Source organism: Xiphophorus hellerii, chromosome 18, assembly GCF_003331165.1.
Source record: "Xiphophorus hellerii strain 12219 chromosome 18, Xiphophorus_hellerii-4.1, whole genome shotgun sequence".
Classification (NCBI taxonomy): domain Eukaryota; kingdom Metazoa; phylum Chordata; class Actinopteri; order Cyprinodontiformes; family Poeciliidae; genus Xiphophorus; species Xiphophorus hellerii.
The window spans coordinates 1,276,019-1,300,008 of NC_045689.1; the positions used below are offsets into that span (position 1 = coordinate 1,276,019).

The window sequence follows — 23,990 nt, forward strand, 5'->3', positions numbered from 1 at the left end:
AAGCCACAGATTTTCATGGACAAACCAGAGACCTGGAAAAGAACCAGCTGGTTCCCTTTCTCAGCAGAGCCTCAGAAAAACGATGAGCTTCGACTGTAACAAGTGATTCCCAAAGAGATGTTTGATGAAACCGGCCGTGCAGATGATCAGCTTGTTGTGAAAAACTGTTATTTTAGCGGAGAAGCAGCGGCTCCTCCACCAGATTCCCACACACGTCCAAGCAAAGTCAACTTCTAGATCCTCTGGTTCAGGTTTCATGACCGTCACTGAAAGTCAGAATGTAGATGGCCCGGTAAATCAACAGCTTTTCTCTTTGACTCAGCTGTTGTGTTTCTGCACATAATTCACATCAACTTGAAGCTAAGCTAACTAGCCTGCATGTGACATTCACTGGTCTCTGTGTTCACATCGTAGAACCTTTGATCAGGGACGGTCAGTGAGAGAATCCCATCGTTTCATTTCATTTAAAGACACACCTTGGCCTTCTCACAGCTGCTACCTGAGCTGCTAAAGGTGCTAACGGTGCCGTAGCTCCATCCAGTTGTGATGTGAATTTTAAGCAAACTTTTAAAATGTTGCTAAAAAGAAACGAAAAATGTGAAATAAGCGTCTCCATCGTCTGGTTTGGAGTGAATTAATCAGAGTGTGATTTCATCAGACGCTACGCATGGCCGTAATAAACAGGAAGTAGGGGTTGCTAGCTAACATGGACCACACATCTCAGATTAGTGAAAAGTCTTCCCCTCCAAGCTGGAAGCTTGGACTTTGAGATATTCCTGAGTTTTGTGTTTCTGGTAAGGCACACCAGACCAGTGGATGGGAAAATTAGACCTTATTCTGCAAAATGTGTTTCCATCTCCCTTCTAGCACATTAACTCAAAAACCACATCAAGCCAGCAGAAAAATGATGTTGGGAAACTGAGGATTTTGGATTTTGCTGGTCCAACCACCTTTTCTGCTGTGATACTTAAAAATGTGCAGAAATGAAACGGTGACGGAAACATGGACCTCTAATGGACTGACTTTCAGACTCGCTTCATTTGAACCTGAAGCACGAGTGAAAAAGCCGAAGGTTTAGAAAGATTCTGGGAGATGTTTGTAAAACCTTGAAAATCATTGGTCAACACCAAGGAAGGTGAACCAAACAGTCAGGATGACTCTACTGTCAATTTCAGTCAAATAACTGAATAAAGTCCCAAAAATGTGTTGACCTTGATGCTTATGAGATTATATGATACAACTTATGTAACTGTTTGAGAAAATCTCTGTGTTCTTCCTGTTCAGAAGAGGATGTTCAAGTTAAACTATTAAAGGTGAAGATCAACAACTTCCCTCCACTGGTGTCAGGTTCAGGATCTGTTGGTGATTCGGTTCCTTCAATAACTCTAAGATGGATTTACAGGGTTTCCTTGAACTTCCAGTCTGGATTTTCTGACATTGGTAAAAGATCGGTTCAGGAGCGTGTGAAGTCTACACCACGCTGGTTTGCTTAGTCAGTGAGACGACTGACAACTTCCTGAGGTTCCTGAGGGAGTTCATCCATCCGTCGCTGCTCCGCCTGTCGGTGGTGTCCACCTGCGTCGGACTGTCCGTGTTGTTGATGCTCCTTGAAGATCTCATGCTCATCTGGGCCCGGAACGCCTTGCAGAAGATGAAGTAGATGAGAGGGTCCAAGCAGACGTTGAGGACCGACACCAGGACGGTCAGCTCCTTCAGGTACCAGAACCACCCACTCCAGAAGCAGACCAGCGTCTTCATGAAGGCGTAGGGAAGGCGAATCAGGTGGTAGGGGACAAAGCAGATGCAGAAGACCGTGACCAGAACCAGCATGTTCCGCCGGGACTTAGCGAGCTTCTTGGAGTTGCTGGTAATCGACTGATTCTTCTGCGCCTGCGCCAGCCTGCGGGAGGTGCTGTAGTAGAACCAGATGAGGCTGATGAGGACGGCCAAGAAGATGGCGGCGGAGCAGGTGTGGATGACCTTGTAGAGGAGTCTGAGCTGAACGCTGTGCAGGACGTCACAGCTGACCATACCGGGCAGATTCTCCTGAGACTTCTGGGTGAGGAGGGAGAGGATCACGTAGGTGCTGGTCATCGTCAGGAGGAAACCCCACGTCAAGATGGAGATGATGTAAGCGGCTCGGGCCTTGTGGATGAAGTGATTTCCCAAAGGATGGACGATCTTCATGTACCTGCAGGAAAAAGAGCCGTCATAAAGGAAAAACCCAGTAAAACTGATTCCAGCTGTGGTTTGGGTAAAAACTAGGCTGACATGTTCAGGATGTGAAGTTTCCCTCAACAGACTGATTATAGTTAAATCATTGTCACTGTTTAATGGGGGGTTTGTGGTTGTTTAGGACCAGGACTTCCTGTTACAGACAAAAACCAGTTTAATCAAAACAGAAAGCAGTGACTCTGGAGACCGACTCACCTTCACGTGTCAAAGGTTTGGTTTGTGTTAATTATTCTTAAAAGTCTGGTTTAAACTACGTTTGATCTACAAAAACTATTCACAGTACCTTTATATGAAACTAGCAGATGAAGCAGCAAGAAACATTAAAATTAGACAGAAAAGATAAGAGATAAAAACCAGCCTAAGAATTACATCAATGACAAAAAGAACTAAACAAATAAACAGTAATTTATATTAAAATCCATTTTTAAGGTTCTTCTTAAGTTTGGAGCAAATGAATTATATTTGTGTTGTAATTCCACTAGAGGGCAGTAGAGTAGAGCCAGTTTCATGTTGAAACTCAGAACTCTGACATAGTTGGTGTCGGACCATTTAAAAGAGGAAAAACGGAAAATAAATGTATTTAAAGGAGCTGCTGAGGTTCAGGGATCATAGATGCTTTCTGGACTCGTTCCTGGATAAGACGCTCCAGCCAGAATCATAAGTTGGGAGATTATCTTACACCAGCTGAAGGAGGATTAGTCTCCACCACCTGGTTTCAGGTGAGGAGTGGGAGAAGACAGATGGCTGGACGGATATAAAGCAATACGTAGCATCAAAGTTTAATCACAACATCACTGAACATCCAAAACCGAAACCTAAGCCGCCTCAACCGTACATTTACCCACTTCTCCAAGTCCAGACTGTCACACCAATCCATCAATCCCAGCACAGTGATTCTGTGTTTTTGGCCAGAACTGGCACAAACAAACAATCTAAGGATTTACTCAGTCAAACCAGCAGCTGCCAGTAAAAAAATTCAGAAAAGAACAAAACCTTCAAAACAGAGAAGATTGTTCGGTTCTGTAGATGAAACGTTTCAGACTCTGAATGTAAAATACTCTCAGGCCCTAAAGGTTCGAGCAGCAAAGTCAAAAGGTTTCAAGATGGAGATAAAAAAGGAAAGAAAAGAAGTAAAATACGATCTGAAACAGGCAACAAGAGCCAAGTCTGTCCACAGTTCGTACAACGTGGCAGGCAGGTAACTTCACAGGCCGAGTTTGAAAGCAGCTGTAGAGATAAAAATAGATATCAGATTATTATACCTATTTGGATTCATGTTCAGAAAAAGCCAGATTCTCAGCTGGGTCGACTGAGTCTGAGCTAACGGTGCTTTACACATCAGTTAGTTGGAGTATTTTTCTGTTAGAGTGTAACCTCTCAGTTTTCATGGATAACATTTTAAAATGTGAACAAGTCGCCTTGTAGGAAGGTGCTGGTAGTAAAGCATCTTGGTTCGATCTTAAATTCACTTCTTTATGTTTTGACTAAACTGAGATTAGGAGGCTTCATATTCCTGAATGGTTCAAACAAAAACAGGGCTGGACTGAAAATGAGTGGAAAAGAAAAACCTCCAGGAAACTAGAAGCACTTAAAAAAACGTTCCATTGATCCTAGTTATCAAGCTCAGTTATTCAAATTAAGAGTTTTCTATGGGAAACCCAGCAGAGCCTGGAGCCGTCTCTCCTCCTGGACCAGCAGGACACTGACTGACTGACTGACTGACTGACTGACTGACTGACTGACTGACGGACTGACTGACTGACTGACTGACTGACTGACTGACTGACTGACTGACTGACTGACTGACTGACTGACTGACTGACTGACTGACGGACTGACTGACTGACTGACTGACTGACTGACTGACTGACTGACGGACTGACTGACTGACTGACTGACTGACTGACGGACTGACTGACTGACTGACTGACTGACTGACTGACTGACTGACTGACTGACTGACTGACGGACTGACTGACTGACTGACGGACTGACTGACTGACTGACTGACGGACGGACTGACGGACTGACGCTCGCATTGTGTCGTTGACTTTGCAGCAACCCCTCATGCATATGGCAACAGCAGAGAGGAAAAACAGGAAGCTGGATCTGGTTCTGCTGGGTTCTGGTCCAGCAGAACCACAACCGGGCTCAGTGCATGCAGCCATTTCACACCACAGCTCTGAGTCTTCAGAACAAAAGACATTTCAGCTCTAGTGCTGAGTAGCAAACATCAGGAAGTTAGCATGAAGTTTCGTCTGCGTTCGCTAAACCACATCCTTAAACCCTCTTCTCGACTTTCAGCGTGTGAATCTCATGTTAATGTGCTCACATGAAGACCTGATCTGGTATCTGATCTGCAGCTCCTGAGACTCTGACCACACAGATACATGCAAAAATGTGCAAATTTAGCACAAGATGCTGCGATTAGCGGTAGAGGAGGGAGGCAGGCCACGCCCACAAGAAACAGGAAGTAAACAGACCAAACCAGCCGTCGGGCTCAGACACGTCCCGGCTCTGTTTTAATATTTTCTTGTTGTTCTTTACATAGCAGTGATCTTGTTGCCCTGGCAACAATCAGATATAAAATGAACTTGTGAAAACAGGGAAGTGGAAAAATCCCAGCTGAAGCTCTGGGTCTGTTTGGTCTGTAATTCCTGCTTCAGCTCTAATGAATCACAGCCTGGATGATCTTAAACAAGTCAAGACCAATAAAGACGCAGTCTGAGCTCAAAACGCTGACCGGATAGATTTTAAACACACTTATTTTTTTGTTAGATGATAACGCCTCATATTTCACCCAACCTGAGCCAGAAGGATGTCAAACAACCTGCCCACATTTTCCTGGAATCCAGATGTTTGAGTTACAGAACCGTCACATGCGCTGCCAAACACTCAGAGTATAAAATGACTCACATTACTTTCTACTCATAAAACGGCAGCGGCTCAGTGGGAGCGTGAAAACAACAGGATTCCCCTCTGCATAACTTCAGGAAGTGGACTGAGAAAATCAGACTGAGGGAGTTGAATGGCCAAGTCCCTTTTCCCATCGAAAGCTTTAGAAAAAATAAAACATAAGAATTTTTTTAACTGTCTGGAGTAAAACCAAAACTTTTCACTGTAAGATTATGTAAGCAATTTAACTTAACATTTTAACATTAAAAAAATACAAAAAATTATTTTCTGCCTGACGTTGATCCAACAGGTCATAACATTGTTATTGTGAAGAGAGATCATGAAAAGTTATAATCCAGACCATAATAATCAATACTGCTGATTATCTAATGTAACTTGGTTCTCGGTGTTTCAACAGTTTTGCAGTTTTCTGGATGTTTGTTCCAGATTAGTAGAGAACAGAAACAGAATTTTATTCAAAGTGCAGTAGCTTAAATTTTGTGCTAATTTTTGCTAAATTATCAGTTAGATCAAATGTTATATCAGCCATTATCAGTTATATCCTCCGTCTGTCAGACAGAAGAGACAAGGAAAAGAATAAAACATGCAAACGTGTAAAAATTCATGCCTGAGAAAAGTATTTAATAAATGCTATCTTGCTTTTATTTCACCACTTGCTGTAGTTCTTGTTTCCGTCAGCAGGTGGCGCTGTTCCTCTGTACTACGCTCTAAAGTTCCAGGAAGTGGGAAACATCGTTGTTTATGTGCTGTGGCGCCTTCTGACGGGGAAAGACAAACAAGAGGACATGGAGCCGAGGCCGGAGGGAGAAGACAGAGTTTAGACGAGATTCAGGATGTTCGGTAACTAATCTCTGAAACAGATTATTTACCATGTACGAACGAAGCTAAGCTAACGACGCTAATAACGTTAGCGTCGTTAAGGTAACCATGTTTATCTGCCTTGTCTTTGAGCTGTTGTTGTTTGTACAGTTTTATTTCAGCATTTCTCTTTGTTTTTTCAGTCCTGTTAAAGCTGCTCTATGCAACTTTTATATAAAATATATTTTTTACATATTTGTTAAAAGTTTCACACGTTTCAAGTTGTCTGCAGTCGTGACAACTTGCTATGAGACAAATAATGTGTGAAAAAAATCAAGCTCTTTTGCCTTCTCCCAATGATAAAAGCAACCACTCAGAACCAGGAGGCGGGTCTTAGCGCTGTTAATCACCTCTCCATGTAGTGCTGCTCATTTGATCTAAATCCTTTGCTCAGTTCTGCTACAGCTTTTTCCATCTGCAGATCCTGTCATGATGCTAAGACTAGTTAGCATAGCCTTCGATGATGGTGGATAAACGCTTTTCCTGGAACCATAAGCTGTTTCTCCACCAGCAGCACATTTAGCAGCGCATTCACAAGGTTGAGTGACAGCATTAAGACCCTCCTCCTGGCTCTGATTGGTTGTTTTTGGTTCATTTCTTCATCTGTCCCAACCAACAGGACATGGTGACAGTTTTATCAAATATGTAAAAAACCATATTCTTTATAGAACAAATGCAGCTGTAAAGCAGATTTTATTGTCCAGGAGCGTTAAAGTTGTTTTATACTGACAAGTCAAGTAACAAAATACTACTTAAAACTTTATCTTCTTTCTTTTTTGCCACTCAGAGAAGATTGTTCCTTTTGAGAATAAATAACCTCATTTATTTGCGCTGCTGTCAGTGTACATGCACTATTCAGAGTGAAAGTTAAACACTTGATGAAGCACAAACTCTCCTTTGTTTAGATCCAACTGCAAGACGCGTCAATAAACGACAGGAAGTGGTGCGCCAGCAGCCGCTGATGCAGGTGAGACGTTTCCATTTCCATCAGCCGTCAGTAAAACTGGCAGCGACCGGCCGGGTCAACGCGGCCCGTGTTCTGGTTCTGGTTGCTGCTCTTTGCTCTCGCTCAGAGACCGGATGAATCCAGGTTCTCTGCTGTTCAACAGTCAGCTCTAACTCATGTTCACATACAGAACCGGCCGGTTCGTCTCTCAGATGAGAACTAAACCAGATGGTGAGGCTTCCTGAAAGGTCAGAGGTCAGATGGTCTGGAAGCAAAATTCACTCTGGCTGGTTTATATCTCACTGTATAGTATTTTATTTGTCAATTTAGCAACATTTGTAATATCTATTCATATTCAACTATTTTATTTTTGTTTTGGTTGTTAATAATAAGAATATTGTTCCTTATTCTAGATTTTATTATTATTTTTGTTTATTATGTATAATCTTAACTTCTATGGATTTTATCAACTCATTTCAGTTTTCTACTAATACAACATCCATATATATGTCCAGTGTTTCCTTTCTAATCTAATCCACAGTGGTGGGAACATTTCTGCTAATATTGGAGCTAATTTTTCATTTAATGTTGTAGTTTTTGATCTTTTCATCATGTTATGATGTTGTTCCCTCATCTAAATCAAACCTGGAGTGTTGCTTTGGTTATTTCATGTTTGAGAAATCCTTTCATCTCCATGGCAACCATTCAGCTGCAAAATGCCTGGCTGGACTTAGCCCCGCCTTCCAGGCGCAGCTCCTCCTCTGAGCTGACATAAACAACATTTCTATTACAGCAGAAGGTAACATAGATGATTGTGCTATAAAATGATACTATATGCATAACTCTGCCCCTGTAGCACACTTAGCTTCCCCTAAGTAAATTATTTCTTAATGCAGCTAATTTAACCCAAGACTCTGCAGAGGACTCCAGCTTCCTGTTGCTTTCCCTTGGAGACTTTCTTCTACTTAAAATAAAAATTAAATCAGATTTCTTGTAAAGCTGCGTCATTCTGGGCTTCAAACTGCTGAGTAAAGGTTCCAGATTCTGCAGCAAGAAGGAAACTAACAAACTGAAGTTCTGAAAGGAAAAGCAGAAGAAACTGATAAAAACTGAAAATAAAGGTTTTTCACCGGCAGCGGAAATCCCCGGGGAACTCAGGTTGTCAGCCGTACAGACAGAAGAGAAGCTATGTTCTGATTTTAAATCTATTTCTGCATTTCTAGATGCATAATTTGTCATCTGTCAGCCGAAGAACGTCACAATTTTTATATCTTTACATAATCTCTATGCAGAGGATCCAGGACGTAAATAGTGTTTCATTCTGTTTCTGTATAACTTTGGCAGATAATATGTGAATGAATGAATGAATTTTTGGGTTGCTTTCTTCTTGTAATGCGTTGGAATGACCTGAAAATAATCTGGGATACTTTCAGTTGGTCGTTTCTGGTCGATGCTGGTGATAGCTCAGGCCTACCTGTTGGCGGCGATGTAGCCCATGAACAGGATGCTGGCGTACATGTTGAGGTAAAACGCGGAGGCGCCGAAGTTGCAGTAGACCTGTCGGATGAGGGTGGAGTTGGTGGCGAAGTTGATGATGCGCAGCGGGAGGCAGAGGCTGATGAGGAAGTCGGAGGCCGCCAGGTTCTTCAGGAAGACGGTGACACTGCTGGACGCCCGGCGCTGCGACACGCAGAAATAAACCCGCAGCGTGAATCCGTTCAGGATCAAACCCACCTGAGGACGACAGGAACCGAGTCACACTGCAGCGCCAACAACGAACGACAAAGCTCCAACCAAACACTCACCAGAAAAATAAGACTGTAGATCACCATGAAGAAGGTGTTGGTCGATTTGTGAACTGGTTCACATTCGGTGGAGTTACTGTTATTCATCGTCTCTGGGAGGACGGACGGCGAGTCTGGACCCATTCCTTCAAAGTGACTCACCAAACGAAGTCTGAACTGGATTTATCAGAACCAGAGAGGACAGAGCAGGATGAGGGACTGGTGCACCGTCAGCTGGGTTCTGTACATAGAAAACATTCATCAGTTAGCGCAGTAAACAGAAATGACAGCATTGTCCTCTAAAAACGACTGAATTGGAATAATGAAGCTCAGGGTGGCTGAGCTACTCATCACTGGATACAAATAGGATCTTTCTGCTTTCTAAGTGTTTTCAGACGACAGTTGTTGTTCTAAAATAAACTAAAGTGAAGGTAGAATAAATGTTTTAGCGCCAACAAGGTGATTAAAATCTCAGCATACAGTAGCTCACATTATTCTGGCTTCCTTAGTTTCATGGAGCTGATTTAGCTAAACTTATTTTAGTCTACCGTTTTATCCTTCGTTTTTAGCTGAGTGTGGTTTAGTTATCAGTTTTGCTTGGTTTAGTTCAAATTTATTGTTGGCTTAGTTTAGCTAAGCTCATGTCGGTGTCGGCGTGCTCCAATTTATTTCAGCTTAAATTTCCACGTACTAGCTAACCTTGACTTATTTTTTTAGCTAATATTAGCTTGTGTTTAGTTTCAGTTAGCTATCTTATGTTTATCGTATTTATCTTAGCTTTGTTTAGCTTTTCCTCAGCCTACCCTTATTTATCTTCGATTGCCTTTGCTTTGGTTAATGTATATTAAAATTAATTTCATTTTTAAACGGGTCACTCTTAAGATTTACACCTTGTCTCTCGGAGCTTTACTTGATAAAAAAAAAAGCTTTAACTCGTATTTTATCTCAGTTTACCTGAACACAGGATTCTTTGTTGGTTTATTTTAGCCAACCTCAACTCATAGACCGTTTTTACCATCACTTAGCTTAGTTTACAACTTAGCTTAGCATATTTAACATGACTTAAATTAATGATGTTTAGCCTAATTTACTTTGATTTAACAGCTCTTAACCTTTTCTAAGACTTTAGATATTTTAGTTTAGTTAGTTTAATTGTTCTTAGCGCTTTAAAGCTTAGCTTGGTGTATGACAACTTAGGTTAGCATATCTAAGTTAAATTGACTTAAACTAATGACAATTAGCCTACCTTAGCTTAGTTTAACAAATCTTACCTATTATTAGCATCTCCTATCTTAGTTTAACTGAACTCAGATTAATTTAGGTTAACTTTGGTCATAATTTAGCATAGTAAAGTTAAATATTGGATTTCAGATTTGGTTTATTGGTTGAATGTCTAAAATAATCAGTTAAGTTAACCAGCTTTTACTGTATTGATGAACATCACATCTAATTAAATACGTAAGGAATCTATTCCAGTATTTACGGTAACTCCTCCATCAGAGATGTTGGTTCACATGTAAAATAAAACGTGATCATATTTATTTCAACCTGAAACATTCTGGGCCAGACTGAGGTCGGGTTCTGAACAGTAATCACCATCTCTGCCCTCCGAAAGTGAGAAGCAGCTTATCGAAACATCGGACATCTGCAGTCAGCCACAGAGAAAAAAGCAGCAATAACATCATAAGAACACGCTGAGGCAGATTTCTGCTCAGTTTATTAAAATGTTGAAGGAAATATCTGCTTATGTGTCGGCGTGCATGAAAAAAACCGAACAACAAGTTGTTTGTGGCAAAGTTATTCATGTTTGGCTTCACAGCTCGACCTTGATCTTTTGTCAGGCAGGAACTTTACAAACCACCAGTTCATCAGAACAGCAGACATTTTCATTTATTATGGGTGTGAAGAGTTTCCCCCAGTAAACCTGCTGAGCCCGGCGGTCGGGGCGCCGAGGCGTCCGCCATGTTTTTGTATTAAAAGATGTTAAGTTGACAGGAAATGTAAAAATATTACTGATTATTTGTTACAGAAAAACATTGACAGTGAAACGATATTTAAACCCACAACTAGTAGAAGCAGATCTACTAGAGCAGCTTCAGATGGAAATTATAACTTTCTCTTTCGAAGAACCACTTTTCCTCAAAGTCTGTCTGAGAGAGAATCTGCAGTTTTTAACTCACTTCCTGTTGATTTAAAGTCTGTAACCAGTTTTAGTATGTTCAGGAAACAGAACTGAACCCATTTTTAATGTTTCATGTTTTACTGTTTGTTTGTAGATGTCGTCAACATCATGCTGTGCTATTTTAAATGATTATTATTTTAACTTTTAGAGGTACTTTTTAAAAGCCCATCTAGGGACAAGTGCTGTGAATTAGCTGTTGCTATTGCACTATGACGCAAACATGGGACTGCTGTTTTATTCAGTTTGTTTATGTCGATGTGTCTGTCCCTACAAAATAAACTCAAATAAATAAATAAACTAGTCTTAAAAACAACAAATCAAAATTAAAATGAATATCAATTATTTTCACTTCTGTTTAATCCAAATGAAGTCGGCGGCTCCATGAGGCCCCCAGGGCTTCAGGGGCCATAAATGCTGATATTTTAACACAGATATATAAATATAACATTTATTTATTGAGATGATCAAAGCTGAAGAATTTGATTTAATGGTTTCAGCATAAATTAAAAGATTTGTTTAACATTTAAATGTAAGATTTTAAGGAGCTGGTAAGTTTGCTTTGTAAAAGATCAAAGAATCTTCATAGTTAGATTGTTTTGTTACCATAGCAACAATCTGATGCTGTGAGTTTGATCTGTTTGTTCACAAATACAAATTATTAAACTGTAATTATAACTGATTGTTTTCAGGTTGGCCAGTTAATCTACTCTCTCTCTCCCAGATTAAATCCAACCCAGAAGCTGTTAGAGGTGCTGATGGTTTTAGCAGCAAGCGGGGCCCCTAGGTCAGATTCTGCCCCAGGCCTCATGCAGCCTGGGACCGGCCCTGCAGGATGAGTTCAATCTGCTGCACTGAGCAGAGATGAGCAACAAACTGAGATTTAATTCAATGCTGCTAATGTGGCTTTAGCAGCTCTAACATTTCTGTCTGTTGAGTTTTAATAAGAGCCACAGAAACTGTTTTGGTTGCTCCAGTTTCTCAGATCTCAGCGCTCATTAACTCTAAGTGGACAAAGCATTTGATGTGGTTTGATGCATCATGTAATCATAAAAATAAAATAATATAAAACCAGCGTGATGCGTGACTACGAGGCGAGCGCGAAAGCTCCGGCCGACCGGGAACACAGTCAGGAACTTTACCAGCGCAGACACAGAGCCACTTGCTCTGTGAGCCACGGGAAGTTTTGATAAGAAAGACATGAAGTCCTGCTTTCAAAATTAAAATGTGCGCTCTTGGATTATGGCAGAAAAATTCCCTCATATTCATTCAGTAAAACTGAAAGAGCAACTGGGGTTGTGAAATGTTACTTAAACGTCTAAGAAATAATCCAGATTAGGCCACACTGGCTGGTTTAGGTCAATTTAAGAAATGTACTTCCTCTTACAGATCGCCTTCTGCTTTCCTCTGGTTCGTTAATGTTGGCCCAAACCTCATGAGAAACAAGATTTATGTTGTAGTGATATTTCTTAAAAAGTGTTTAGCTTTGAGCTAAATATTTAGCTAGCTAACCAAATAATCCATTTGAAACTTAAATAACCCAGATTATTGCTGCTAATCTTTGACTGTGTAACATCACAAATTGCTTCCTGTTCTCTGATATTTTATTTAGTTCATGGATTATTGGATAAGGACGTGTTAATGCTTCTTCTATCAAACGTTGATGAGACACCAGTTTCTGCTGAAACTCAGAGTCTGAATTTCTGGCCTCACTGTTTATTGTTGGATCTCGATTTGTTGATTTTAACAGATAAATGCTTTTCTCTTGTTTTCATGATATCAAGAAGTAAAAACCAACATCAGGGCGGAGGTCAGCGTGATAAACTAATCCCTTCACATGCAGACCGTTTTTTACCGGGGCGGATCGACTCTCAGCCCAGGGCGTCATTCCATCAGGGAGCGGCTAATGTTTTTGTTGTCAAACAAAAACATTAGCCATCAGTTTTTTCTCACGTTTTGGACGTTTATCCAATGAGAAGTTGGCAATGGATGAACGTGTGAACGCTCATGATACTGAAGTTGGTATCTGACTGACAGACTCTCGTTCAGTCCCATATTTAAAGGGCAAGCATGCGCTAACAGCATGCTAACTGCTGGTGGTCGTCTCTAAAACAGCGGAGAAGCAAACTGTGTGAACAAAGATGGTTTCGGTTCCTGCTTTGATCAGTTAATTATCACAGCAGATCAACAAAACAAAATAAACTTCAGAGAAATGAGTAGGAGCTCCTGTGTTGACATGAAAATAGGCTTTGATGCCGTTGACCGCATGATTTTATTAGTCAAATTGAGTCATTTTTATGTCTCACTGGAAGTAGAGGGATTCATGCGATGTAAAAACTAACAAACTGACTAACATGGTGTCAGTAACACTAACATGCAGCTAAATCTGCAGAACGCCGTGGAGTCCCTCAGGGCTCCTTGCTCGAGCCCATCCTGTTCTCCTCAGCATCATTACTGTGATCTGGCTGCAGATGATGCAGCGATATTAACACCAGGCAGAAACGCCGCAGAATAAATGGATTTCATTCAGAGCTGCTTCTAAGTTCAGTCTGGATTTCAAGGCGTCGCTTTTCCAGAATTACAGGAAAGTGACGTCAAAACGTGATCAGACGGCGAGAGCAGATCACTGAGCCAAACCTGCCAGCTGAACAGAAACTGGAGCTTCAACTAAAGAGGGACGATCTACAGTTATAGATCTAGAGTTGTAGATCTAGAGCTTCAGTTCTTCCAGCTGGAAACCAGAGATCAGGCTGACCTCTGACCCGAACCTTCAGAGCCACTTAAAGAAGGTTCCAAAGTCGGCCTTGAGAGGACTACTGTCAGTTTTTATGCTAATCTACCAAAACTCAGAGTTTCTTTAAACTTAGAAATTATTAACAACTGGAACATCACAAATTTTAGTTTGGGTTCAAACTTTTCAACTCTTTCTTTTTCTGTAATGTTGTTTTATTTTCTTTTTCATCATGTAAAGCTCTTTTTACATCCTGTTGCTGAAATGGGTTTTATGAATAACTTTGCTGCACAAATCAGATCCCTGAACACGTTTGATTACTCGTATTGATCCGTAATCTGCGGGAGGATTTCTGGTTTTTATGGACATTTAGGAGCATCTGCGTCTGATTTATTGGTTTAGTAGCTGCAGGTTTGGTGTCTGAAATGTTTGGGACTAGAGATTTAAATTAGTTTCAGCAGAAATCAGGAATATTTAAATTGAACTTATCATGTTTAATTTCTGCTGAATAAAAGTCACAGATTTGATGAATGTAAGGATCTCTAACTTAAACTGTAAAACATCAGACCTTAAATGGATTATTTATTATGTTATTTATACTACAGAAGTTTACAGGAAACTTTAAAAGATCCAAACTTTTTTTTTCTCATTGACATTAAATCAGACTGAAGTTTTCCTGCTTCAGGTCTGTAAGCATTAAATTATTTCTGTTTGGCAAATGGCAGAAAAATGAGATGGAAGTTTTTTATTTTAGAGAATCTGATTAAATCTTTTTTTAACAGAAAGATTTAAATCCTGAAATTATTATTGTGGCCCAAACGAACCCAAAACAGGAACGGTTAAAATCAGATTTAATATCAAACAGAATAATCTTTTCTATAAATGTGTGGTGGACTGGACAGTCAGGAATCAGTCCTAAACCTAAAACACAGATCAGCTTTAAAACGTGTAGAGAAATGGAAAAGCGAGAGTTTAGAAAGCAGAACAGAACCTCGTGATCCAGGTAGAAAGCTGCTCCCACTTCTCTATCGTCTGCTTTGAAGGTAGACCCATCAAAATATCAACCTATAAATACCTAAAACCTCTAATATTCCGTCTGTCTGATGGATATTTATCCCTCTGGGAGGCAGAACACCTGAGATCCTTCACCTGCGCCTCTGAGAAACGCGTTCTGGGGTTATTTACAGCCAATCTGCAGATTTCTTTTCTCCACACCAAGAAGCTGTTGCAGAAACCGCTGAACCACATCAGAGAGAAAAAGTGAACCGAAGGAAGCAGCTGCTTCCCAGCCTGCTTCCAGGTGTGAAACCGCTGCAGCTTTACCAACGATTCGATAAACGGAAGTCCTCTCTGGTGGACATGATCGACTGAAGCACATCTAAACGTGAAGTTAATCAATCCGACTCCAAGTCTTGTTACTGAGCGAATCACCTGATGATCTCCAACCCTCCAGAGCCAAATCAGCAGCAGAGTTAAAGCTGGAAATGATCAGATTTACCTGCTGGACTCACCTGTGTGCGTCTGCCAGCCTGAACCTGCAGATTACTGCTCTGACTTCCTCCCTCTGTGAGCTGCGCTGCGATCGCAGCGTTTCCCTCCTCGCTGCTGCTGGGGGGAGGAGGAAGAGAAAAACAGAAACCTGTCTGCACTGCTGCTCATTTGCAAACCAAAAAAACTCAGTTTTCAGTTTTCCTGGTCAGCTGTTTTCCAGAGAAAACCCGTTTGCAGGAGGAAGCAGCTCATAATGAAGCTTGTGTTGCTCTGCTGAAGGAAACGCTGTTTATCAGGGAAACTGCAGATAAACAAGCAGAGCTGCAGCTGGAGGCGTCTGGTTCTCTGGGGTTTCCAGAGCAGACAAACCGCTTTATTAGAAGGTCTGCATAAGACTGGATGACACTTCAGGAGTCAAACATGCATAAAGACTCCTTAAATAAAGTGTTCCCATCATTTCTATCCAGAACCATCAGCAGATCAAATCTCTCAGTCAGGGTTGGTTTAGTGTTCGTCCTTCAGGTGGAGTCCCACTGGGCTCCGTACTCGTCCCCCATTGTTTTCACTTCCTGCTGCTGTTTGGAGCGATTCTAACTCGGTACCAGGTATCCATCACTATCCATCTCCTCTACTGATCTGCTGGCTGACAGTAGCTATGCTTCCATCAAGTTGTTATGTGAAATTTTAGCAAACTCTCAAAAAAGAAAGAAAATTGGAATTAAGTGTATTTCCATCTACTAGTGTGAAGCGAGTCAGCCAGACAAAGCAGACGTTGACGCTACGCATAATAAACAGGAAGTATCGCTAACTAGCATGGACCACACATGCCTCTGGTAAGGCACAGATCTATAATGTCTTTCCATCTTTTTAAACTTTTTTTCCTGGAAAAGCCAAGAACTGCCTTAAGCGAGGGTAAAAACTTTTTTGTGAAACTAGGAAACTATTTCTAATTTTTCCATAAAAAATGTTGATGGAAACACGACTAGTGGCAGAACGAACAGAAGATTGAATGTAACCCATTTGGTGGCCATCACAGAAGTCAGTGAACTCACCTTAAATCAGAAACAGAGTGAAATATTGAACATTTTTAAAATAATCAAAACATTCAGACATCTGTTACTCCAGACTCGACTGTTAAAAACAAACTGATGGCTCATCTGAGCCCGGTTCTGGTTCTGCTGGAGGTTTCTTCCTGTTAAAGGGGAGTTTTTCCTCTCCACTGTCGCTACTTGCTAACTTTAATAATAAACTGAACTCGATGCACTGGTTCTCTGATGAATCCTCTGGACGTCCTGAGAGGAAAAGCCTGGAGTCGCCATGACTTCTGGGTGTTCTGGTTAAATCTGAGGCCAGATGTGAACTGGACCCAATCCTGAAGCCACCTTTGGGCCGGTTGATTCAAACTCTGGTTCTGTGTTGCTTCAGGTCACACTTTGATCCATTTTACTCAGAAACTTTAAGTTGGCAGCCAAAAAGTTGATCAAATACACAATCTGATGTTTTAATACACCAGGATATTCTACCGCCGTTTTCTCTCTACCTGGACCCAAACTGCTGACTGGACTGTGGGAACCCTGCGGTTCTGTCTGAGGTTCTGATGACCCTGCAGGGGTCCAGGCATTAGAGGTTATGTGGAGATGCTTTACATTATTAAAAATGGGTCTAAAACTGGAGGAGCCACTTGAGGGCAGCAGAGGGATGGAGGTGGCCGGCAGTTACCAAAGCAACCAACAGTCACATGCAGATTCCATGCAGAAAGAGGCTGGGATTTGAACCCACAACCCAGCAGTGCCACCAGTTGAGCTTAAAGTAGCTCCCTCCTAACATTTTTAACAGATTGTTTCTCAGAAAACCGGTTGAGGTTTATTTTCTTTCCTTATCGGTCCGATCTGAGCCGGTTTGTGAGGCAGCATTCCTGCTACCAGGAAGTCTGCAGCGATTCTCCCTGAAGAGAGAAAAACATCAAGATTAGACAAACCGCAGCAGGAAGAGGAGCAGCTGTTTGGCTCCTGCTGAGAAAGCCAACAGTTCTGGTTCAGACCAGGAGTCCAACCAGCTGAATGAACCAAACCGGACCGCCCCGACTTTATTCTCTGAGATTCATTTTCATTACAATCTAAACTTAACAAACAGAACAAAACTTAACGTGATTTTTACTTCATTTCTGGTAAAAATTAAAATAACTTTAAAATGAATCAGAGCCAATGAATCTTATGAAACAGTAAATGTGTTTGAAACCGGTTTAATACAGGAAAGATTTTTATCCCCAACAACTTCACTGCTCTTGGTTCTCATCAAAATAGATCCTGTGTGTTTTATGTTGCAGTTATTGGGAGCAAAACTGACTTCCTGTCAAGGACATTAAGTGATTCTATCGGATTGATTATTTAAGCAGAAATAAATGGAATCTGTTGGATTCTTTCTCACCTGATATTCAAAGATTTTTAAAAAGGAGAAAAAACGGGAAAATGTACCAGTCTGTGCTGCCCTCTGGTGGTTATGAACATTACTGCACTACTGTGTGGCTAAATGAGGAAAAAAGTTAAAGATAAAAACAAGACAGTGACAAATATAATAATAATAATAATAATAATAATAGTTCTGGCTAACAGTTAGAATGTCTGTGTTTATTTTATTATTGTTTGTTTAGAAGTTGATTTGTAAGATTTTATCACACAGAACCAGTAAAATGCATATGAACAACAATATCCCAACAATAAAGCTGTTTGTCTCATACAGACTAATGAAGATGTCAATTCATGGGGAAGGAAAACTTCAGAGCAGAATCGTTTCTGCATGCAGGTTTATGTTGTTACACACTTTAAACACTAGATGGCAGCAAAGACGTTAAAAATTAGAGGTCGTGTGTCAATGCAGTCATTCTGGACTTTAATTCAACAAAATAATCCTGATAAAATCACTGTTTGCACAATTACTGGCACCCCCAATATTTTTGTTAGATAAATACAAGTGATATTTTTTGTAAATACTTTACTTTTCCAGGAGTTTTTAATAAGCTATCCATAACTTCCTGTTTTAATGGGATATAAATACATGTATGATATAAAAATGAGGCCTATTTCTTTGTGCTACTGTTCAAAGCAGGAAAAACCAGAGAATCTGCAGCTAAAACAGAGAAATGTTGACCTTTATAAGTCAGAAAAAGCCTTAAAGAAAATATACAGTCAGCAGTAATTTAAAGTTTAGATCCACTGAAACTTGAACCTCTGTGATGCTGTTTCTTTTCCAAAGACTTCTTGATGTCTTGCTAGAGTGCAGAACATCACGTTTCCACCTGCTGGAGGAAACCTGCAGGTTGAGGTAAAGACACAAAACATCACCTTCACCAGGTTCTCCGTCAAGGAGGATCTGCAGTGTCTCCAACAACCAGATGACAAAATATCCACTTTTTAGTCTTCTGGTACTTCAAATCCTGACATGAAACCTCTGAGGATGATCCTCCTCCTTTCCTCAGAGAATCTTCTGTTCTGGATCTCCTGCATGTCATAAACTTTTCAGGCCTCCAAGAGCCATTTGGTGCTTTTTCTGATCATCTCAACAAACTTAAAGCCAAACAAGACAGAAAGAGGGCTCTAAAATTAGGCAGTTTTTTATTACCAGCTTATTATTTCACATACAGAACTCATATAGTCACGACAAAGACAACAAAAACTCATTGTGTGAAACCTTTATGGTGACTGATATCTTCACAGTCACCACTTACACAAAGTCTCTCTGTGTCCTGATTTGGTTGGTATTTTCATGTCTCATATCAGTGCAACAAGAGATTCTTTTAAGGACACGGAGAGCACCAACTTTCCCCTAAATAGAGGTTCCTACCATCCATAATGTTTTTTGGACCACAACTTTGGCCTCACAAATGTTCTCTGTTTGAAGATTCCTCACCAGTTTCTTTCTCCATTGGTGCACAAAAATGTTCATCCTTCTGTCTCCTGTTGGCCAAGATGTTGCCCAGACTCTTTTTGGGCATCAAGGATCTGCTGTGCTCTGATTGCCTCCTCTTCCAGGATCTACTCTGTCCTTGTCTTCTCTTTCAGTGTCTCCTCCTGCTTTGCATCCATTCCTCCATCCCCCCCTCTGCATGTTGCTCAGACTCTGATTGGTTGGCGGAGGCTTCCTCCTTTTTTTACTGGACAGTTTTCTTATAAGCGACTTTCTGAAGTTTCGACACATTAGGAAGTAGATCAGGGGGTCTAGGCAGACATTCGTCACTGACAGGAATAGAGTTCCCTCTTTGATCTGGTGAAGCAGGATACTGGTATCTTCGCTGAAGCTTGATGATGACATCTGACTCATGGTGTAAGGCACGCGGCAGACGTGATACGGCACAAAGCAGACAAAGAAAACTGCCAGAATGCTGAAGATGTTGCGGTTGGAGTTCCGGTAGATGCCCCTGCTGTCGCGCCGCATGCAGCGGTACGTCTTGTAGACCTGGTAAGCTATGAAGGTGTAGGAGAAGCCTACGATAAGTAGTGTTACCGAGAATAGAGACATGTTAATAAGGACGGATACTCTGTGCCACTGGGCACCAAGTGGCGTCTTCAGCTGCATGCATTTTGTGAAGTTATGGTCTTTGGCTGGCCAGGTTGCCAGCATGGCGTTGGGTGCAGAGTATAAGAAGAGGAGACCCCAGGTGAGGACCGCCAGAACCTGTGCAAAGGTGGTATTCTGCATAAGATTTAGATCAGACACTCCACTACATTTCATCTTGAATGAGGAGGTGCTTGTGGAGGAAGATGCATGTTGGGAAATCTTGACATAGCGCTCAAGGCTGATGTAGCCTATGAAGAGCATTCCTACATACATGGACATATAGAAGAGCACGGCATTGAATTGGCAGTTAAAAATCCAAAGGTGGCAGCAGTTGAAGCCCATTTTCACCGCCACCCTGACGGGGAAGGAGAGCAGCATGAGGAGGTCAGCCACCACCATGTTCTTCAGGTAGACCACCAGAGCAGAATCTGCTGGGACTCTGAAGAAGATCCAGGCGGCCATGCCATTTAGCACCACACCCACAACGAAGAGGACGATGTAGAACGACGGGAGGACCTGGTTGGTGAAGACAGTGCTACTGCTGGTTTTGTTGGGGGAGAGCTTGGAGCAGTTAAAGAGGTCCATACCTGGAAAAGATCAATAACACATGATGCAAACATGTTTAATAAAACTTCAAAGCAATTTTTATTCAAGACTGAAGTCCTCTTACAGAATTGGTATGCTTAGATTAACTGAGTTACATTTTTAAATGATTGCCTGATCGTTATGTTCCCGGGATCTGCTGAGCCTAAAACCTCGGCAATAATAGCAGTAAAGGTTAGGAAGTTGTTCAATTAACTCAGGTTTTTTTGTAAAGGTTTTGTTGTTTCTAGTGGCCTTTATTTGAAAGTAGTTCGACAGGAAAGAGGGCAACGAGAGAAGGGAAAGATCGCCAGGCCAGGAGTCGAACCTGCGACCACCACATGAAAACATTTAAGTCCATTTCCATCTGTTGCTTGTGACTGCTGTCATCAGCTGCCAGTTTGACGTCAGATATCAAAACCAGTCAGTGGGAAAACAACGATCATCAAACTGGTTTTATGCATCGCATGCAAATCTCCAATTCCACTTAATGGTGCTGAAAAGCCACATATGCTGTTTTTGGTTGCCAGTTAAAACACGGTAGTGATCTTCCCAGCTGCTTCAGTAGAAGTGATCTTTGTGCACAGTGGGACAACTTTTGCATGAGTCATTTGTTAGGCAAATCTGCCTCTGTGTGCAGCTCTGTGTGTCCGGCCAGAAAACCAGACTGGACCATGTTGTTCTGGTCGTGGTCCAGTTGATCAGACTGGAAGATGCCGTCTGATGATTCCCAGATTTTCCTCGACCATGTTAACGTCAGTGTGGGCAGAGACGGAGACACCTGGAGTAACCTCCGTTACCAGCCTCCCTCACCTGAATCCAGGTGTGGTGGAAGCACTGAGGTCTCTGTTACCATGTTAGAGGAAGAGCCGTTTCATCAGTTTCCTCTCTGCACGTCACCACAGGCCAGGGCTGGCCAAACCTTTTGCTAGCCAACGTGAACAGAGACAAATACATTGTTGCTTAGCGAGGCACCATCTTGATTTTCATCAGATACAAACCTGGAGTTTTGCTTTGATTCTTTCATGGATGTTTGAGAAATCCTTTAATCTCCATGGCAACCATTCAGCTGCATAACACTGGGATGACCCTAGCCCCGCCTTCAAGGAGCAGCTCCTCCCCCCTCAGATCCTTCAGACTAGCCAGTAGCAATCAGCAAACACCTGGTGGATCTGCTGAGCTCGTCATAGGAGCTACTGCTCAGAGCAGCGCTGGTAAAAACGTTAACGTGTTATTAGAGGAGAATGTTTTGATGACTTCCTGGAGACAGGGCTTCAGAAAGCTTCAAACTTTCAAATGGATTTTAAATACATGTCTCAGAACCATCAGAATCCCAGAACGGACAGATCCCCCTGACCTCTGACCCCCACTCCCAAACAGTGTTGCATGACTGAGTAGTTATATCATCTTTGTACAGAAATTAGGAGTCATCCTTCATTTTATTTGTTTTTGTCCAGCATTCTGAGTTTGATGGAACAATATCTCACCACTTGTTAATTGAGTGACTATTTGGAGGAAAACATACATTTATTTTTACGACACCATACTTTTTACTTTTACATGATTAATGTTGTTTTGAAGTAAACTTCCTGTATACTTTACACACTGAGTAATCTCACTGAATGGAAAGGAAACATGCACCAAACTCTGACACCTCCAGTTTGTGTTGAAGTGAGACCTCCTGTCCTTACACCAGCTTTGTTGTTTTAACTTTCTACCTGCCAGCCATGATGAGGCCGACTGAACATACAGTAAACACCGTAGAGTCATCGGAAGTAACAATTCAATCCAAAAATACTTTATTAATCCCAAAGGGAAATTAAATAAAAAGTTTTCCAAGTTTTATACAGTAAATAAAATTTTCTTATGCCCCAATCTGATATTTATTTATTAGTATTTAAAATACTAGAATATACACATAACTTTAAAAATGTCATCAAGGTGACTTCACTGAAGTCTGCTTCTTTTGGTACTTTTACCAAGTATTTGTTAAACGTATTTTACCAAATATGCCTCCACTCTTACCTGAGTAACTTAACGGACCCGGTTTTTAGGAAAGCATGATGGAGTGCTACTCTTACTTGAATCCAGTGTTTGGGTTGCGCCACCCACCTCTGGCTGCGTGTGAGAGGGTTGGAATTGGACCTTCCCCCCTGCCGTTGTCTCTCTGGCTCTCAGACCCGGAGTCCTGGTTCTGCTCGGCTCCGACCCGTTGACTTAATTCTCTGTGTTGCTGCAGAGAATCTGCTTTCCTGTCCATTCGCAGCATGTTGCTGCATTCGTCAGTGTGACCACAAACCACACCTTCCTGAAACAAACACTCATTTCAGACATTTCCATGATGGTGCTGAGCTGGCGTCAGACTCTTAACTGGTTAGGATGAAATAAAAACAGACCTGAAGAGAGCAGCACCGAGGAAACCCGATCCGGTTAACAAACATCTAAAAACAGCAAAACAATTATGAAAATCAGATGCAAAACTGAATAAACACGACTGACACTCATGATGAACATTAGTTAACCGGGTAACAGCGTTGATGGCTGGAGGCAAAGGAATCAGCAACAAGATCAGAACCAGCTTTATTGGTCCAGTTTCATATAAATACAGATTCAGGGTTTTTACAGGACAGGGAGCATCTGGAGCTGATCACAGATTACCAGCAATAATTTGGGTTATTTAGCCTATTTAGAAATAAACTGGTTTCTTTCTTCAGTCACATCTTCAGCCTGCTTTTCATTCATGTTTGAGTTTTAAGCTAAACAGCTAGCCTCCTATCTAAGTTAAGCTAAAGATTTAGTTTAATTCTAAATATTTTCCTTGCTGACTAAATTTAGCTATGAAACTAAATACTTAGCTTGGTACATACAGTATTTAGTAGCAAGCTAAAGATTTAGTTTGAGGCTAAATATATAGGCCGCTAATTAAAATGAGTTTAAAACTGTAACATTTATATATGAATAACTGATGATGGTTGTGCTGTGGTGGCGCCGGGGTTGAGCAGAGACCTTCGTCCTCGATGTGGCCGTCGCAGGTTCGATTCCCGGTCTGGCGGCCTTTGCCGCATGTCTTCTCATTACCCACTTTCCTGTCAATTAACGATCAAATAAAGGCCACTAGAGCCAATAAAATTAAAAAATGATGACAATGCAATTTTTCTTTTTCTTTTGTCAGCGTAAAAGTTCCCACATATCTGAAGTGCCAGATTCTTGTTTGTGTTCTTTAAAGAAGAAACCGGGCCAGAATCTGGGTTAATTCTGCTCTCTTTTACTTCTCCAAGGCCACTTCAGGAGAAAATGTCAAAGTAGAAGAAGATGTGAAGATGGCTCATCCTGCTGAAGCAGATGAAAAGCGGAGGGTGAGACAGTTGAGTCTGTGGCTTCATAACAGATGGTGCGACCAAAACATCAGGAAGTGGTTTCATGATCGTTCCGTCTGTTTGCTTTGGCTTGACGATGATTGCCCTCAAGTTGTGATTGTACAGAAAGTCGAGTATCGGTATCAGTCAGAAGCTAATAATCAGATGTATTGATCAGACAGATGGGAAAACCTTCACAATAGCAGCTAAATGTTTACATGGTAGTTAAATATCTAGTTGGCAAACTAAATGTTTAGTTAGAAAGCTAAAGATTGAAATAGAGGCTAAATATTTAGCTAGCAAGCTGAATGTTTAGTTAGCAAGATAAATACTTATTTTTACGCTAAATAATTAGCCA

At 41.3% G+C, this 23,990-nt stretch overlaps 2 protein-coding genes across 4 annotated transcripts; both read right to left on the minus strand.

Annotated features, from left to right (window-relative positions):
* Window positions 1–391: 391 nt before the first annotated feature.
* On the minus strand, window positions 392–15,273 carry LOC116707803 (P2Y purinoceptor 14-like). 2 transcript variants are annotated; one of them, XM_032545385.1, is made up of 4 exons: window positions 15,161–15,273; window positions 8,761–8,980; window positions 8,430–8,689; window positions 392–2,191 (listed from the first exon to the last, which is right to left on the minus strand). In XM_032545385.1, the coding sequence occupies exons 2-4, from the start codon at window positions 8,881–8,883 to the stop codon at window positions 1,471–1,473; spliced, it is 1,104 nt and encodes a 367-aa protein (XP_032401276.1). In that variant the 5' UTR covers window positions 8,884–8,980; window positions 15,161–15,273; the 3' UTR covers window positions 392–1,470. The 2 variants fall into 2 exon arrangements, with proteins under 2 accessions (XP_032401276.1, XP_032401277.1); XM_032545386.1 differs by having other exon boundaries at window positions 15,148–15,261.
* Window positions 15,274–18,734: 3,461 nt separating this feature from the next.
* Window positions 18,735–22,631, minus strand: LOC116707802 (P2Y purinoceptor 14-like). Of its 2 annotated transcripts, none has more exons than XM_032545383.1 (2): window positions 22,389–22,631; window positions 18,735–20,281 (listed from the first exon to the last, which is right to left on the minus strand). In XM_032545383.1, the coding sequence occupies exons 1-2, from the start codon at window positions 22,543–22,545 to the stop codon at window positions 19,131–19,133; spliced, it is 1,308 nt and encodes a 435-aa protein (XP_032401274.1). In that variant the 5' UTR covers window positions 22,546–22,631; the 3' UTR covers window positions 18,735–19,130. The 2 variants fall into 2 exon arrangements, with proteins under 2 accessions (XP_032401274.1, XP_032401275.1); XM_032545384.1 differs by having other exon boundaries at window positions 22,358–22,506.
* Window positions 22,632–23,990: the final 1,359 nt, after the last annotated feature.

Bases quoted from the DNA above. Each gene is read 5' to 3' on its own strand.
- LOC116707803 (XM_032545385.1), bottom strand. From the start codon at position 8,883: ATGGGTCCAGACTCGCCGTCCGTCCTCCCAGAGACGATGAATAACAGT. The intron at 8,690-8,760 runs GTGAGTGTTTGG...TGTCGTCCTCAG, and splicing joins TCTACAGTCTTATTTTTCTG to GTGGGTTTGATCCTGAACGG. The intron at 2,192-8,429 runs GTAGGCCTGAGC...TTTTTCCTGCAG, and splicing joins GGCTACATCGCCGCCAACAG to GTACATGAAGATCGTCCATC.
- LOC116707802 (XM_032545383.1), bottom strand. From the start codon at position 22,545: ATGCTGCGAATGGACAGGAAAGCAGATTCTCTGCAGCAACACAGAGAA. The intron at 20,282-22,388 runs GTGGGTGGCGCA...GATCTTTTCCAG, and splicing joins CCTCTCACACGCAGCCAGAG to GTATGGACCTCTTTAACTGC.